This window comes from Ictalurus furcatus, chromosome 26 (genome assembly GCF_023375685.1).
Source record: "Ictalurus furcatus strain D&B chromosome 26, Billie_1.0, whole genome shotgun sequence".
Classification (NCBI taxonomy): Eukaryota; Metazoa; Chordata; class Actinopteri; order Siluriformes; family Ictaluridae; genus Ictalurus; species Ictalurus furcatus.
In genome coordinates this window covers 13,913,512-13,930,704 of record NC_071280.1, presented here as the reverse complement: position 1 = coordinate 13,930,704, position 17,193 = coordinate 13,913,512, and the positions used below count along the sequence as shown (strand labels likewise).

General features: G+C 41.8%; 1 protein-coding gene across 2 annotated transcripts in view; it reads left to right on the top strand.

Moving 5' to 3' along the window:
• The window catches only part of vps8 (VPS8 subunit of CORVET complex), a 117,778-nt gene that overhangs the window by 70,458 nt on the left and 30,127 nt on the right, over positions 1-17,193 (top strand). For both annotated transcript variants that reach the window (XM_053616103.1, XM_053616102.1), the window contains exons 38-43: positions 166-247; positions 1,867-1,949; positions 8,091-8,171; positions 13,148-13,317; positions 13,718-13,907; positions 14,835-14,888. In XM_053616103.1, coding sequence (XP_053472078.1) covers positions 166-247; positions 1,867-1,949; positions 8,091-8,171; positions 13,148-13,317; positions 13,718-13,907; positions 14,835-14,888 — 660 coding nt within the window. The remainder of the gene's footprint in view (positions 1-165; positions 248-1,866; positions 1,950-8,090; positions 8,172-13,147; positions 13,318-13,717; positions 13,908-14,834; positions 14,889-17,193) is intronic.

Below are 17,193 nucleotides of genomic sequence, written 5' to 3'. Positions count from 1 at the left end.
TGTTGATTTATTTATAAGCATATTATATGAATGCATTAATAACCCAGATTGATCTACCCCCACTCTCCCCCCTCTCTCCCCCCCCCCTCTCACTCCCTCCCCTCCCCTCTCTCTCTTGCTTGTGTTCTCTCTCTCTCTCTCTCTCTCTCTCTCTCTCCATCTCAGGCTCTCTGGTTTCCTCTCCTAGAGGTGATGATGTCTCCACAGAAATTCCTCAAAGGCCCTAATGCCAAGGATGTTTCTGATGGTGCGACACACACACACACACACACACGCACAAACGCGCACACACACACTCACACTGAAAAACCAGCCTGAACTTTAGTGATTCTCTTTAAATGAGTCAGTTGTTATGTGTGAGTGGGTGGGTTACTTCAGGCTTCAGCTGAGACCCAGGCAGGTCACTCTGGGGCTTGAGGAAGGAAGGAGGACGGAGGTGCGCCGGGTGTCTCTGTACTATGTTTGTCCAAAATGAAAAAATGACAAACTGTCATCTTGGATGTCATTTTAATCAGTGAAGTAATGGCGACACGACCAACACAAGCTTTACAGTCTGCACTGTACGATAGAAAGCAGATCATTTCAATTTAGAAATACGTTCAGGGATGGATAGGCCCTGAAATCAGTCAGTGATGGTGAGGTGTGACGCAGCCTGATGTGAAGTAAAGTTACTGTTACCACCCCGAAGTTGATCGTTTTCCTATAACGGCATGGTCCCGATGTGTTTTATACCACAGCAGCGCCAACGCAAGAACGACACCTCATACTTTTTATCCATTTATAGTACTTTTAAAGGTGATAATCAGTCCCTCCAGTATTCTGGCAATTTTGTGATCGCAGAAATTGAGGAAACTCGCTTGCAATTTTTCAAAACGACCGCAGATTTGGGCCGAGACGCGTCATGTGACGTCACGATCCTCTTCGATTCTCGCGCGTCGAACATGAGTACGGTTAAAAGGTCTCGTTTACCGACAAACATCGCTGCGAAAGACCGCGCAGAACAGTTTCATACGATGGCAATTTCGCCAATACAAGTCGTTTTCCGCAACAAAAAATCCGCCGCAAAATCGAACATTCTTGGTCGCGGCAATCACAAAAAAACTCTGCGACATCCTGTATGAACCGGTTAATATACGTTTAATGATGTGGAACCATCACGTTACAAGTTAGTTCTCGTTATGACTTACGTTCCAGCAGCTGTAAACTTTCCGTCCATCACCAGCTGAGAAAACCTTCTGTCCTGAAATTTACAACTTTACCGCTGGCTGTTTACAAAACGTTTAAAATCATTTACGTAAATGTCTCCTCACAGGAATCTCATATCACACACTATTGTTTAAAAAAAAAAACATGTTTACGTGGAGCGTTTGTCCTTACAAGACTGCGTATAAGTTATTATTACAGAAATGATAATGTATGGCACTATTATGGCAGCTGACACTATTGTCACCTTCTGACCAGTCGGAGTTGAGAGTTTGAGAGAGTATGGTGTACAATATTGTTATAGCATGGAAGTATTTATAAACCACTATTCATTAGTACATTGTTTTTTTGTTTTTTTTTTTGAAAATTAAGAAAAATACTCGAGTGGATGTAAGATGTGATGCTGTTAATAGTGTGTGAAATGATGTGGATGTGAAACGGCAAAAAAAAACACCACCACACCACTTACTCCAGAAAATAATTATTGATCATAATTACTTATTAAAATATATATATATATATATATATATATCTTAAATTGCAAACAATGAATAATAGAGTAGCAGAAATTGGGTTAGTGCATTATTACTACTTGGGCAATCTGGATTTGTGTATAAAGTATATTATACAAATACCAGGTGTGTGTGTGTTTTATGTCCTCAGCCCTGAAAGAGCTCACTATGAAGGTGTTAAACAACATGTCCAGCTTCATCGCCCTGCCTGCCATCATCCAGCGCATCCTACAGGTAATTATAAGCTTATTAACACCTTACACACGTGTTATAACTGTGTAATAAACACTCCATGCCGTTTAGAACTATATCAGTAACTTTATGTGGTGAGACTGTTTGAATATGCAACCTTACCATCTTTTTGGAATTGATTTATTTTTCACAGCCTAGCGCTAAAGCAATCCCGTTGGAAGCATAATCTATTCAAACTCACACACGCACACGCACGCACACACACACACACACATTAATATTTACACTGCAAATCGATTTCACACTCGCCTACCACATCTACTTAAGTGACTGGAACAGATATGTCCTTGGCCAGCTTTAGTGTACACACACACACACACACACACACACACACATATTTATTGCTCACAAAACTCTAGTGCGTCTATCCCCTAATGCCACGATAACCAATCAGACCTCAGTTCCCTCTCCCAGTGCCACTGTAACCAGTAACAAGTTGTTGTTGTTGTTTTTTAAACATTATGTCACCAAACAGGTTTGTTTTGCTTCATTTTTATTCAGGTTAAATCACTGTGAAACATATTAGATTTTCAAGTTCGTCACGGGCTTGCCATGATCTCATGGAGGAATCGAGTACTCGTGCCAATCCCTTGTTAAAAGTCTCAAACGCATCTCGATGTAACATCGGCGTTTCTTACTGTGCCGTAACTCATTAATAATGCATTATTTGCCATAAAAACTCAGACATTCACAGTGGTGCCAGATAAACGCGAGGATCCAGCGCAGCTGCTGATGCTGACATTTGATGGCATTTGCTCAGCATGGCATCATCAGGCCTGGACTAATGTGAATGCTAATGCAGATACGGGCTAACATGAATGCTAATGACTAGTGTCCTATGAGGACATTGTACCAGAGTGTTGATGCTGGTGCATTAGCACAAGTCCCTCTGTTAACATGTAGTATACAGTATATTAATGCCGCTGTTATTCCGCTGTGAGTTTTACACATTTACGTAATTAACGTGCCATCCCAAATCACTACGGGTCACGTTCACGGTCCGAGATGTTCCGCAGTTATGCAGGGGTAACAGCGTGCACAGAAAGTTCCTCGTTCTCAGAATCGGGTTATTCAGCTGTTTAAGTCGAGGGTCTGGGTGCGCCATTCCGATGAAGCAAATTATCTGTGTGTATTCTACTCCTCGGAGTCTGCAGATGTGTGTTAAGTTGGGGTTTTTCTGTATCATCGAGACTTCCATGTTTAAACACAAGTATTAGACTTTAAGGCGGTAAAAATATCAGCACTAGAAAATGCAGACTGAAGAAGGAAAGGGCTTTTTTTCTGTGCTGTCAAATGTTATACGAGGTAACATAAAGGAAAATATATATATATATATATTATATATATATAAAATAAACTGCACTTCTATTACATGTATATTTCAATGCTTGCCATCTTCTTATACCTACCGTATATCATGCCCTTATGCCCGTATATCATGCCCGTATATCATGCCCTCTTATACCTACCGTGTATTAGCCCTTTTTTATATATATATATATATATATATATATATATATATATATATATATATATATCTCTGTTCTGGCACCTAGGTGGTGGAATGAACTTCCCCTAGATGTCCGAACAGCCGACTGGCGGTCCCCAAGCCATGTCTAAAGACCCGCTTCTTCCTAAAGTACTTAAATTAGCACTTTTCAACAGCAGCAACAAAATTCAGTATTCAGTACTATATTACCTCCCACCAGAGTTTTAAGACTGATAGTACTCTTAGTCCGTCATCTAGTGAACCAGTATCGGGATGTATTTATCGATGGAGACTTCAAAGCACTTCTGTAAGTCGCTCTGGATAAGGCCGCCTGCCAAATGCCATAATGACTGTGTACGACTACTTCACACGGGAAAATGAATACCCAATTTTCCCACCAATTTTGGAGCTTGACTTAGAAGAAATGAAAATGTATTGCTATTGATTACTCACTCTCTTTGGTCCTAAGTTAACAAAATTAACCTTTTGTCCCCCCGACTCGTCTGATCGATGGTGCCGTGTGGATGGATGGATGACTGACCGACTGTCCTTTTTGGCCGGAGCACGTCCTGCTGTCTTTTTGTCATCATGAGAACGAAGCTGGTTGCAGTTTAACACAGCTGAGGTTTGAACCTCAGACGGACTGATACGAGCTCGCAGTGTATGACTAGTAGTGACGCACCAATGTGAAAATTCCTAACCATACTGAATTTTGCTTTTTTTATTGTTGGCGAAACTGAATTACAAAAGCCACAGGATGAGGAAAAAACGTTGTGCTGCTATGCTCTGATATACGGTCGTGAACTGAACAACACGAGCAGTGTCCAAAATATTTGCAACGATTACTCGTGTACCGATTTACTAAAATTCCAAAAGCCCAGGTAGTAAGTAGTGTGTGCACCGTTTTGAGTGTGTGGCCAGGAATCGAGTGGATGAGGATATGTAATGGGATTTTAGTTGTTTTGAGAGACTTTCTATTTTACTCAAGCAGAATGTCAGTAAGCGTTCTCATTATTACGGAAGCGTGAATGGTATCATTTTGACTTTACCTAATGGAAACAAATTTAATACTTGCCCTCTGGTCAAATGATTTTGTTTTGGTTTCGTTATTCTCAGTCAGATATATTCAACAGCCAGACATTTGCATCATTCTGTGCAACACATGGCCCTGTGTCAGGAGAGTAATAGGAAATGTCTCAGATGTTCGTTACGATGGACTTATAGATAAGATAATCATAATATAGATAAGACCGTCACTGATTATTTTCCTAGAACTTCACACCCTGTCCTGGTTTATTCCATACACAGTTTTTGACCAAGACATCAACAGTGCAGTGCTTTCGGGTTTTCTGTTGCTAAAGGATATACACTGAAAGCACACCGCAGAGATAATTCATGACCAGCTAGACTCACACATACATTCAGCCTTAAGGTCATTTATAATGGGCTAACCTCCGTATGAACCTTCGTATAATAGTCTGTGTGGAGACCTGCAGCACAGCTACCTCACCAACAATGTGTGTAAAAGTGAAAGAGTAGACGCTTTTTCCTGGACTGCGAGCAGGTGAAATGAAAAATGTGAACCTCACACACAGATGGCGGGATATCGTCGTACACCTCTGGCTTTTTTTTTTTTCTTTCTTTCTGTATAATCTTTATAATAAGCATGTGACTCATGAGGGGAGCAGGGCCCTCTATATGATAATGTCGAATGTGAGTAAATTCCCGTCACGTCACTAAGATCCGTGCCTGTTTCCCCTCTTTGCTTCTCACTTACTGATCACCTCATTTCAGCTCAGCTCAGGTTTACTGATCCACCTCATCTCTCTGTCTCTCCATGTCTCGCTGTCTGTCTGTGATGAAGTCTTACTGTGAGAATATCACCACAGAACCATGATTCAGAATATCAAGACTGTACAGCAGTGTGTGTGTGTGTGTGTGTGTGTGTGTGTGTGTGTGTGTGTGTGTGCTGGGCACCTGTAGTGTGTCAGCTGGAGATGAGATGAATCTCCCCCTGCAGTCTCTGTGTGTGTGTGTGTGTGTGTGTGTGTGTGTGTGTGTGTGTGTGTGTGTGAGTCTCCCACAGCGTAGGTGAATGAAACGGTTATGTTCCTCTTCCAGTCCACTCACAGGCTGCATCAAGAGTTGCGAGTCCTCCTTATATTCCGAATTTGAATCTTATTTTTGGAAAGTTACCTGTCCCTCCAGGATTTTTTTCGATTTTGCGATCATAGAAACGAACGCAAAATCATTCGAACGCCGCAGTATTCGGCGGAGCTTGCGATTTTTCGAAACTACCGCAGATCCAGGCCGAGACGCGTCGCGTCACGTCGTCACGGCGCGCGTTCAGCCGAAGCCCTTTTAGATTCACGTGCGGCGTGCACGAGTACCGCTGTAGAAGGTCTCGTTTACCGACACACGTCGCTGTGAAAGAGCGTGCGAAACAATCTCATGCAGTTGCGATTTCGCCGAGTCGCCATAAAAACACGAAGACTGCGAATTTTGAAGAAAAGAAGAAAAACAAACGCAGCAAAATCGAGTATTTTTGGCCGCACCGATCACGAAAGCACTCCTGTACGGACTGATTTATGGATTTCTGTTGGTTTTCTTTCTTTAATTATTATTATTTTTGGTCCATATTTAATATTTCAAATCAAATCGCTGGGTCTCTCGGACCGTTCATTAAATTGTGTGTATAATTGAATAAACTCGGCAGCGTAATCCGTGTACAGCATTGCAACAGCTCATCACCAGTTATACGATCGGACGCCGATTAATCAAGGCCCACGCTAGTGAGTCGTCTTATCTGTAAAGCTACACAAACTCAGAAGAACATTTTTACTTTTTAACTCTCAGGATTTCCATGAATACCAGATTTCTTGTGTAAATTGTCCTGTAAAGGGTTTACGTAGACATTTGTATGTATGCAGCTTGATAAATGAGGCCCATTGGACGGCATTTAAAATGATCGTATCCTTCAAACCGTGGGCGCGTTGTCTTTACGGGAGAGTGCGCTGTATTTACAAAAACGTTGGTGTTATGTTGGCCTCGCACGTCCGGGCGTGGGGGTTCGATTCCTGCCTCCTCCCTGCATATGGATTGTGGTGGCGTAGCGGTTAAGGGTCTGGGTTACTGGTCGGGGGTTCAAGCCTCAGCACTGCCACGCTACCATCGTTGGACCCTTGAGCAAGGCCCTTAACCCTCTCTGCTCCAGGGGCGCTGTATCATGGCTGACCCTGCACTCTGACCCCAGCTTCCTGACACGCTGGGGTATGCAGAAAACAATTTCACTGTGCTCTACTGTATACGTGACCAATAAAGACTCATTATCATTATCATTATGCAGCGATTGCATGTTCTCCCTTGTGCTTCGGGGGTTTCCTCAGAGTACTCCGGTTTCCTCCCCAGTCCAAAAACACGCGTTGTAGACGGACTGGCATTTCCAAATTGTCCGTAGTGTGTGTGTGCGCACCCCATCCAGAGTCTCCCCAAGCTCCCTGGGATAGGCTCGGGGCTCCCTCACGACCCTGTGTAGCATAAGCGGTATAGAAAATGGATGGATGTAAAATCGTTCGTTAAATGCTACACCTCCCATAAACACGTTACCATTTCATGACCTCGGTTTAGTATTTTGTGTCATTGATTTTTGTGTACAATTACCCGTCAGGGCACAAGATTATAAATAAATACAATACGATGACGTACTGGATCAAGTGCTGTTTTAAATGCTGCCTAGTAATGAGCGAGGAAGCCATTTTGTTTAATTAAAGCACATTCACAGTGATCTATGTGATCGGTACAACTAGGGTGATTCATGCAGCAGTGTATTTGCAGTATATTAGACTCGTTTTAGATGTTTACGTCATTTCTTGCCATTATGTATCTTCTGATTTGTATATCATTATATTAGCGCTTTCCTTCTTGATTTTCTATCCAGTTATTTTTTTTTTTTTCAGGCTTAGTGCTTGTTTTTGAAGGCAGTCATCCAAACTCTATTTTTGTTTTTTTGTTTTTTTTAAGTCTTGGAAAGTTTTACTGCACACAGGTAATTTGCATTAGCTGAACAGGACGCACAGAAACACTTAAGCAGGTGAATAACCTGACTCTGAAGTCCAGGAACATAATTCATGCAAATATTTCACTTTTGGACTTGAGCCGGCACAGCTTAATAAAACCAACACTGTGTGTGTGTGTGTGTGTGTGTGTGTGTGTGTGTGTGTGTGGGTGCGCATGTATACGTGTGTGCGTATGTATACGTGTGTGCGTGAGGGAGAGAGAGAGAGAGAGAGAGCAGTTTGATCTCCATGACTGTTTGGGTGTGAGTTCCTGCTGTGGGCAGAATTACCCGAGTGTGTGCATTAGCCAGATAACATGCCCACTGCTGGCTTGGCACCACTTTGTGTGTGTGTGTGTGTGTGTGTGTGTGTGTGTGTGTGTGTGTGTTGGTATTCCACTCGGCTGTAGTTGGTTGGATCCTGTGCAGATTTGGAGCGTTCTCTCTCTGTGGTGTGCCTCCTCATCACGCCCTGCTGTTTCACTGCAAGCAATGAACACGCACTTTAGGAGCCTAGCCAAATAAACTCACCGATTTGGTTTTGTGTGTGTGTGTGTGTGTGTCTGTTTTCTCTCCTCAGGATCCAGTGTATGGGAAGGGCAAGTTAGCAGAGATCCAGGGCCTCATTCTGGGCATGTTGGAAACTTTCAACTATGAACAGGTACTCTATGTGTGTGTGTGTATAAAAACAGCACTGAATGAACATTTTTCCATTTTAAAACAATCTCTCAGTATTTCTGGGGGAATCCTGTATCACGTGCTGAAATTGTGACATCACAAAGTAAGCTTTGGGCCGATCCCATTCGAGATTTGAGGATGACATTGTGGTGCCTGGAAACTCTGGTTGCTATAGTAACATTATATTCACAGCGTTGAGGAAGTGGTGGAGAACATGAGAATAAATTGCCGTTTTGGAAGGAGTCTCCAGTGTCAGTAGTGCACCGGAACCACACCACACACCAGCTATTAGTGGAGAGGAGAGAGTGGTCTAGCCAGTTCAGAGATGGGGATTATTAGGGGGCCATGATAGAGAAGGACCAACGGGGGAATTTCACCAGGACACCGGGGTTATACCCCTACTCTTTTACGAGAAGGGTCCTGGAGTTTTTAATGACCGCAGAGAGTCAGGACCTCGGTTTAACGTCTCACCTGAAAGACGGTGCTGTTTTTACAGTATAGTGCCCCCCTCACTATACTGGGCCATTAGAACCCACACAGACCACAGGGTGAGCGCCCCCTGCTGGTCTCACTAATACCACTTCCAGCAGCAATCTTAGTTTTCCCCAGGAGGTCTCCCATCCAAGTATTGGCCAGACTCAACCCTGCTTAGCTTCAGTGGGACACCAGGTGAGAACTTCAGGGAGATATGGCTCTCATATAACAGAAGTCTTCAGAAGACTTTGGTTTCATGACAACTTGAATGCATTTATTATTAACTTGGAGAAAAAGAGCTGTAATGTAAGCGACAACAGCTATAATGTGATACATTTTGGAGGCAACACTGCCTAAGAAACGTATCGGATGCACTTCATTCACCTCCTTATATGGTCTGTTTGAAATATTTGCTAGAAATGACCACAGATGCGTTCCTGCATGAGCTTAGCCTGGAGATGAATGTTATATAACTGACCATTTCTGTGTTACGTTTGAGATTGTAATTCTAGCAGACTTTACAGGGTTGAACTTTAGTGGGTTTGCAAATGTCATGCAGTCATTACTGGAGTCTGTCTGAAAACCTTTGAAGAGTCAATTTGTCTTCACTCCACAGCAAGGAGCAAATTAAATGGAACAGTTTTTGTTGCCTATTTTAACAACATGCCTCTTAATGGTAATCATGTCAAAAAAAAATAAATCACTTCGAATTTACCTTCACACGCCATTGGTTAACGTAGCATGATTCTTCACACTTCTGCTTTAAAAAACCCCACTTTGCAGACTTTCCAACATCAAACACTTGCCTTTTCTTTGGCTTTGGTTGCACTTTCCCTCCTCGTCTCGCAGTGTGAGAAGTGACAGCACACTTTTGAGTCGGAGAAAGTGATAAGTTCAAGAAGCGTTTACGGCTCGTTTTCTCTTCAGCCCTTCAGCAGCGTTATTGCTGACAGAACCGCATTCGGTGCCTCTCAGAAAAAAATGGACGAAATGTTTCTGTTGCCTGTTGAGAGGTTGTGTTTTCCTTCGATACACACTGTACTGAATCGGTGCGGGAGACAACGTTAAGACAAGTTCACTCGTTCGCATCGATCAGTCTGTACGTCCCCAGTATTTTGTTTTACTGCACAGTTCATTCGTAGAATTCCAGTTAAGGAATAAAAGTTTAAATGCTTACAGTCTGTCAGTCGATATATATATATATAAATAAAAAGTGGACCAAAAACCTAACATTCTTGTAACCTTTGCTGGTATGTTAGTATACTAATATGCCGGTGTTTAAGTGTGCAAGTAGGCTAGCAGCAGATATACCAGTGTCCCAGTATACCAGAATGAATATGCATACTAGAACACTAACAAGCATTCATTGTTGAATACTAGCATATGTGCATACTAGCACACTAACATATATTCATACTTTCATACTAGTACAGTAACATATATTCATACTTTCAGACTAGCACACTAACATATATTCATACTTTCATACTAGCACACTAACATATATTCATACTTTCATACTAGTACAGTAACATATATTCATACTTTCATACTAGCACATTAACATATATTCATACTTTCATACTAGCACACTAACATATATTCATACTTTCATACTAGCACACTAACATATATTCATACTTTCAGACTAGCACACTAACATATATTCATACTTTCAGACTAGCACACTAACATATATTCATACTTTCATACTAGCACACTAACATATATTCATACTTTCATACTAGCACACTAACATATATTCATACTTTCATACTAGCACACTAACATATATTCATACTTTCATACTAGCACACTAACATATATTCATACTTTCATACTAGCACACTAACATATATTCATACTTTCATACTAGCACACTAACATATATTCATACTTTCATACTAGCACACTAACATATATTCATACTTTCATACTAGCACACTAACATATATTCATACTTTCAGACTAGCACACTAACATATATTCATACTTTCAGACTAGCACACTAACATATATTCATACTTTCAGACTAGCACACTAACATATATTCATACTTTCATACTAGCACACTAACATATATTCATACTTTCATACTAGCACACTAACATATATTCATACTTTCATACTAGCACACTAACATATATTCATACTTTCATACTAGCACACTAACATATATTCATACTTTCATACTAGCACACTAACATATATTCATACTTTCATACTAGCACACTAACATATATTCATACTTTCATACTAGCACAGTAACATATATTCATACTTTCATACTAGCACATTAACATATATTCATACTTTCATACTAGCACACTAACATATATTCATACTTTCATACTAGCACACTAACATATATTCATACTTTCATACTAGCACACTAACATATATTCATACTTTCATACTAGCACACTAACATATATTCATACTTTCATACTAGTACAGTAACAAGCATTCATTGTTGAATACTAGCATACAAGAATGCCTGTATGGCTGCTAGCATACTTTCATACTGTTCTAGCATACTAACATGCATTAAATGTTGCATACTAGCATAAGTTTATACTAGCATACCAATAGAGATAGATAGATAGATAGATAGAGGTACATTATTGGTATATATTCATAATATTCATTCATAATGACATACTAGCATTATTTTATGCTATCACACGGTGTACAAGTATACTAGTATGTCACTATGTGAATATGCTAGTGTTTAAGTGTGCAAGTAGGCTAGCATGCAAATATTACAGTGTCCCAGTATATACGTATGCATAAATGTACTAGCATCATTTCATACTAGCACATTAACAAACATTCTTCGTTGGATGCTAGCACATATGCATATGTTGCATACTAGCATACAGTGTACAAGAAGGCTAGTGTGTCAGTATGAGGATCTGCTAGTGTTTAAGTGTCCAAGTAGGCTTGCATGCAAATATGATGTATATGCATACTAGCATACTTTCATACTAGCACACTAACATGAGTATTTTGCCATAATAGCATACTTTTCTACTAGCCTACTGACAAGCTTTCATTGTTGCATACTAGCATGCATACTGCACAATGGCATACATGTACACTTAAGCACTAACACTAACAGACATACACAAGTAAGTATGCATGATAATGAGTCTTTATTGGTCATTAAAGCACAGTGAAATTCTTTTCTTTGCGTATCCCAGCATGTCAGGAAGCTGGGGTCAGAGCACCATGTCAGCCATGCATGCTTGCTTTAATACTAGTGTGATAGTATTCAATGAATCTGTTCAATACAAGTCTCTGTGAATGAGCTGTTGCTATAGAAACGATAACGTATTCGAGCGAGCTCATTAATAAAAACATTGTAGCCGTACTGTCAGATCTGCTATTATAGAAAATGAATCAACACCTTCTGACCAATCAGATTCAGGAATTCTGCTCACTGTGGTATTACACCATTCTTCTCCTAAAATTGGGACTTGGATCGATGTGATTAAATGATATAAGGCTCGTTATTATTTCAAATCCAGGAATATTTCGGCACAGTACAAGACCTTTTAACGCTTTACAGCCGCAGGTGTTTTTCTCAAACGTGTGATTGATCCGAGTCTCTCCTGAGTGGCAGCGCTGTCAGGGACACAGCGGACATATCTCCATCTCCATGTGCAGTTTGATGGGCAGTGTGGTGTGGCTGTGTTTCAATAGCGTGAAGGAGGGCAGATGAGATCAGGGAGGGAGGGAGGGAGGGAGGGGTTGATATGGAGACCGTCGGAGAGTTCTGCCTTGGGCCTTTTTCAACTGCAGCAACATTATTACAGCATTAATGTGTGTGTGTGTGTGTGTGTGTGTGTGTGTGAGAGAGAGAGATTGTGAGAGAAAACAAGAGACTTTTAAAGTGTTTGGCTATTTGAGGGTTTGTGTGTGTGTGTGTGTGTGTGTGTGTGTGTGTGAATGAGAGAGAAAGAGGAAGATTGAGTGAAAGGAGAAGGTGAGCAATTATTGCGCGTGTGTGTGTGTGTGAGTGTGTGTGTGTGCGCGCACCTGTTTATAAATGCCCTGTCCTCAAGAAGTGTGTGTGTGTGACCGAAGGGAATTTGCAGCCTGTCACTCAGAGGAAATGGACTAGAAGGCTGCTGAAAGGCCTGTCTGATAGCCGTGACTACCTCTCTCTCTCTCTCTCTCTCTCTCTCGCTCTCTCTCTCCCCATCTCCATCCTCTCTCTCCATCTCTCACTCTTCCACTCACCTTCCCCCTCCCTTTATCTTTCTCATTCACCCAGCCTCTCTCTCTCTCCTCCCTTCCATTTCCTCTCAAGCTGTGATATACATATACCCCCCCCCCCCACACACACACACACACACACACACACCCTGTGTTATCGCTCATGCAGTAGCACCATACACATTATAAAATGGCATGATATACCTGGTTTTTATTTCAAATTCATGTTTTAAACGTTTCTTTTTAAACCCGTCTCTTACGCAGACTCTGCTGGAGACCACCACCAATCTTCTGAATTCGGACCTGCACTGGTCTCTGGCCCACCTGCGGAAGGCCGTCAGCAGGGGACTCTACCCTCGACAGGACCACTGCAGCATCTGCCTGCAGCAGTACAAAAGGAGGCAAGAGAGTGAAGAGGAGATCATCATCTTCAGGTACACACGTACCTCAAACACTCAGGGGGGGAAAAAACAATTTGCAACTCTAACATACACGGTCATATTCCAGGAAGTGGTCATATGCAAATGAGCTCCATGACCTCTAATCAGGAAATGAACATTCTTACCAGCCTCTGTCACGGTTTACATGACTCACGATAGCTACATGATCAGAAACATATTTATATCAATACTGATAATCATTCAGCGTATTTGATCAGGGGCTAACAATCGACGTGCTTATTAATATATGCACTCACTTCTGCTTGGCGTTTCCTTTGTTTCTTGTGTTTTTTTTGTTTTTTTCCTCATAAAAAGTCATATAGATTTAGCCAAATATTTAATCAGTCAGTATCAATCTTTATGTTTTTGTGTACTTATGTGTGTCTCTCTCCAGCTGTGGTCACCTGTATCACTGTCAGTGCCTACAGCGGAAGGAGCAATGGGTTGTTGGTAAAGATCCCGGACTCGCGGGAGATCGGGTTCACTCGTGGAGCTGTTATAAGTGCACTTCCAGTCAGGGAGCTCGTCCCGGAGACCGCCTGCTCGCCGAGGGACGCCGGGTCCGATCCACTTCTCTGGCCCAGGTCTGATCACTAATTCATTCGAAATACTACAGTTTATCCGTCATTGCACCTCTGACCATTTTAGCTGGGTGTGTTTCTCTGAGGCACCTGTTAAACGATGGATTATTCAACGTCGATGAATTTCTTTGGCTTACGTGGTCAGGGCTACTTCATTTTATTCGGCTACACCATTTCATTCACACACATTGATTTCCTCCTATTTGTTATTCATATATGTGCTAATGTAGGTCACTTTAACTTGTTACGTTTCCGTCAGTGATTTATGAGGTTCCCCAGAAGCCGCTGTTTATCAGCCATGATGAATGAATTGAAATCATAAAGTATTCATAATGCATGGCTGTCCCGAGGTGTGCGTGCGTTTAGTTTAGTGTATTTTGTATCTCAAAGCTTTGGCGCATCGTCCCCAAAAAAAAAACACATCGGTGGGCATGTTTAAAACAATGCAGTACATGTTGCCAAGACGATCTGTGAACTAGGCAGTGCTAGAATTCAATAATAAACTAAAAGTGATCATAACATTTGACCCCTGGACGAATACAACAGTATTAAACACAACATGTAGATATCTCCTTTCCGTCGAGTTTTTAATAAATACAAATAATAACAAAAAAAAAACCATCTGTGAATGTAATTTACATGCTTGATCTCAGTATAGTTGTTTAGTCTGTTTTAAGCATGACGGTTGGTCACTTCACTGCTAAAACCATGTGACTATCTACTCCAGCGCTTTTGTCATGACCTCCTGTTCTCTTATCTCGTGACGATGAAGTGTTTGATGCTTCAGCAGGTCAGGCCACCCCGGGCCGGTAATTCAACCTGTCCGTCCTCATCCCTTTTTCTTTTTAGCCCTCCCCTCCTTTTCGCCCCGTTCTGTCAGTGCGGCTGTGCGTCAGAGCGCTCACCTGTCGTCCCTCATTTGTGTTTCAGACCAAAGTGACATCCGTCCATCGGGGAACCGCCGCCGAGACTCATCACAGAAAGGTAAGGTAACGAGCCCTGTGATTACAGTGCGATGGGATTATAATCCAGAATGGGTTTGCATGCTGATTTCATTTGAGATAATCTAGGACACATGTTGATGCTGTTCATTTTATGAATTGAAATGCAATGTGTAGAAACTGGAGGGAAATTTGAAATGACTCGGCATTAGGTACATTTTGGGCTTAAATAACCGACCGCCGTTAAATAAGGTCACGGTTTCAATATATCTTTTTTAGTGCTAATTGTCTGAGTGTAGTTCACGCCTACAAGGTTGCTGGATTTTTCTTGAGTAGAAACATCCAAGATGTCAGGTCTTGGCCACTGGCTTTCAGTGCCTCCAGTATCGCAGATATTAACACCAAATCAAGCAAACGCAAACAAAATTTTTTTGTCCACTAATCGTAGGGTTGGCGGTTCGATTCCCGACCCACATGACTCCACATGCCGAAGTGTCCTTGGGCAAGACACTGAACCCCAAGTTGCTCCTGATGGCAAGTTAGCGCCTTGCATGGCAGCTCTGCTACCATTGGTGTGTGAGTGTGAATGGGTGAATGAGAGGCAGTGTAAAGCGCTTTGTAGAACCGCTAAGGTTACAAAAGCGCTATGTAAGTTCGAACTATTTACCAAGACGCATCATGTGACATCATCACAACGCGCATTCAGCCAAAGCCCTCGCAAAGTACAGCTAAAAGGTCTCATTTAGCAACAAACGTCACTGCAAAAGACCGTGAGAAACTATTTCGTGCAACTGCAATTTCGCCAATTCAAGTAGGGAAAAAAACGCATAAAAAAAAAACCTCTGCAAGTTGCATCGCAAATTTTTGGCACAAAAAAAAAAAGCCGCAGCATAATCGAGCATTTTTGGCCGCGACAATCACAAATATTCACAAAAAACAAAAATCACAAAAAACTCGAAATCCTGTATGGACTGGGCTTTAAACACAAACACTTGCCTTTAAGCCTGAAAAAAAAAAATCCTGGATAGAAAATGTGAGCGGAAAAAGCAGTTCATGTTTTGTTTCTTTACTGCTAATTTAAAATGTAAAAATAAAGTAAGATGGCAGGTGTTGATAAACAAAGTACATGGTACATGGCGCACTTATATCCAAAGCGCTTTACACTGTGTCTCATTCACCCATTCACACACACACTCACACACCAATGGTAGCAGAGCTGCCATGCATGGCGCTAATTTGCCATCGGGAGCAACTTGGGGTTCAGTGTCTTGCTCAAGGACACTTCGGCACGTGGAGTCACGTGGGCTGGGAATCAAACCGCCAACCCTACGATTAGTGGACAACCCGCGCTACCACCTGAACCACAGCCGCCCGTAAATATCTAATAAGAGTCTAGTGTACTGTCAGTATATTACTGTATGGATGGTCCTCGTTTTTCACATTAATCAAGTGCAAGTGAGGTTTCCTTCAACAAAATGGCTTTCCACCCTCATTAATCGGCAGCGTATAAAATAGCACTTGATCCAGCATATCCTTTTATTTAGCATTGGATTTTAAATCTGGTATCATTTAGCCACCAGAATAAATAGTCATAATAAATGGAGTTAAATATGGTAACTGTTTCGATATTTTCAACACAACGTTGCTTAGTTTATGAATTGAAACGCAAAGCTGCGGAACAGCTTTCGGAAAACAAATTTCCTTGACATCGTTTCCAAACAGTCAGGATTGGGAGGACTTCCGACATCATCGCGCAGTGACTGGGTAAAGGAATGTTCAACCCCAAAGAAATACTGATCGCTACAATGGTGTATCATCAAAGATAATACTCTACAGGGCGTATGTACAGAAGTGCAGTCTCAATAAAGAGTCATACAGTCAACGACAATAAAAACACAGAGCAGCGGAAGGGGAAAACGGAAATAACAAACAGAACATGAATTTTCTTACGTTGAAAGCGTAACATTCTTAGCTCAGGCTTGGAGAGAGTATGCCGCGGGCTGTGCTCTCACTCAATCGCTCGCTGTAAAGAGAGAGTCTCTGACTTGTTTTGTAGACGCAGCCATGTGTGAAACAGAGTCGGCCTCTCATCTGCACTCCCATCTCTGAAACATTAGCTCGGTTATGATGGCTTGAACCCGACGCCACTCACTCACTCCCTTCTTTTGTCTCTGTGCGCTGATGCACACACACACACACCCACCCACACACACACGCTGTTTTCTTCTCATTTCATTTCTTTCACAGAAAATTTTCAGGGACCACCGGTGGCAGTATGCGCTTCCTTTCTCTCCATGGAGAATTCAGTGTCTCTCGCTCTCCAGTTAAAATTCATTGCTTGTCTGTCT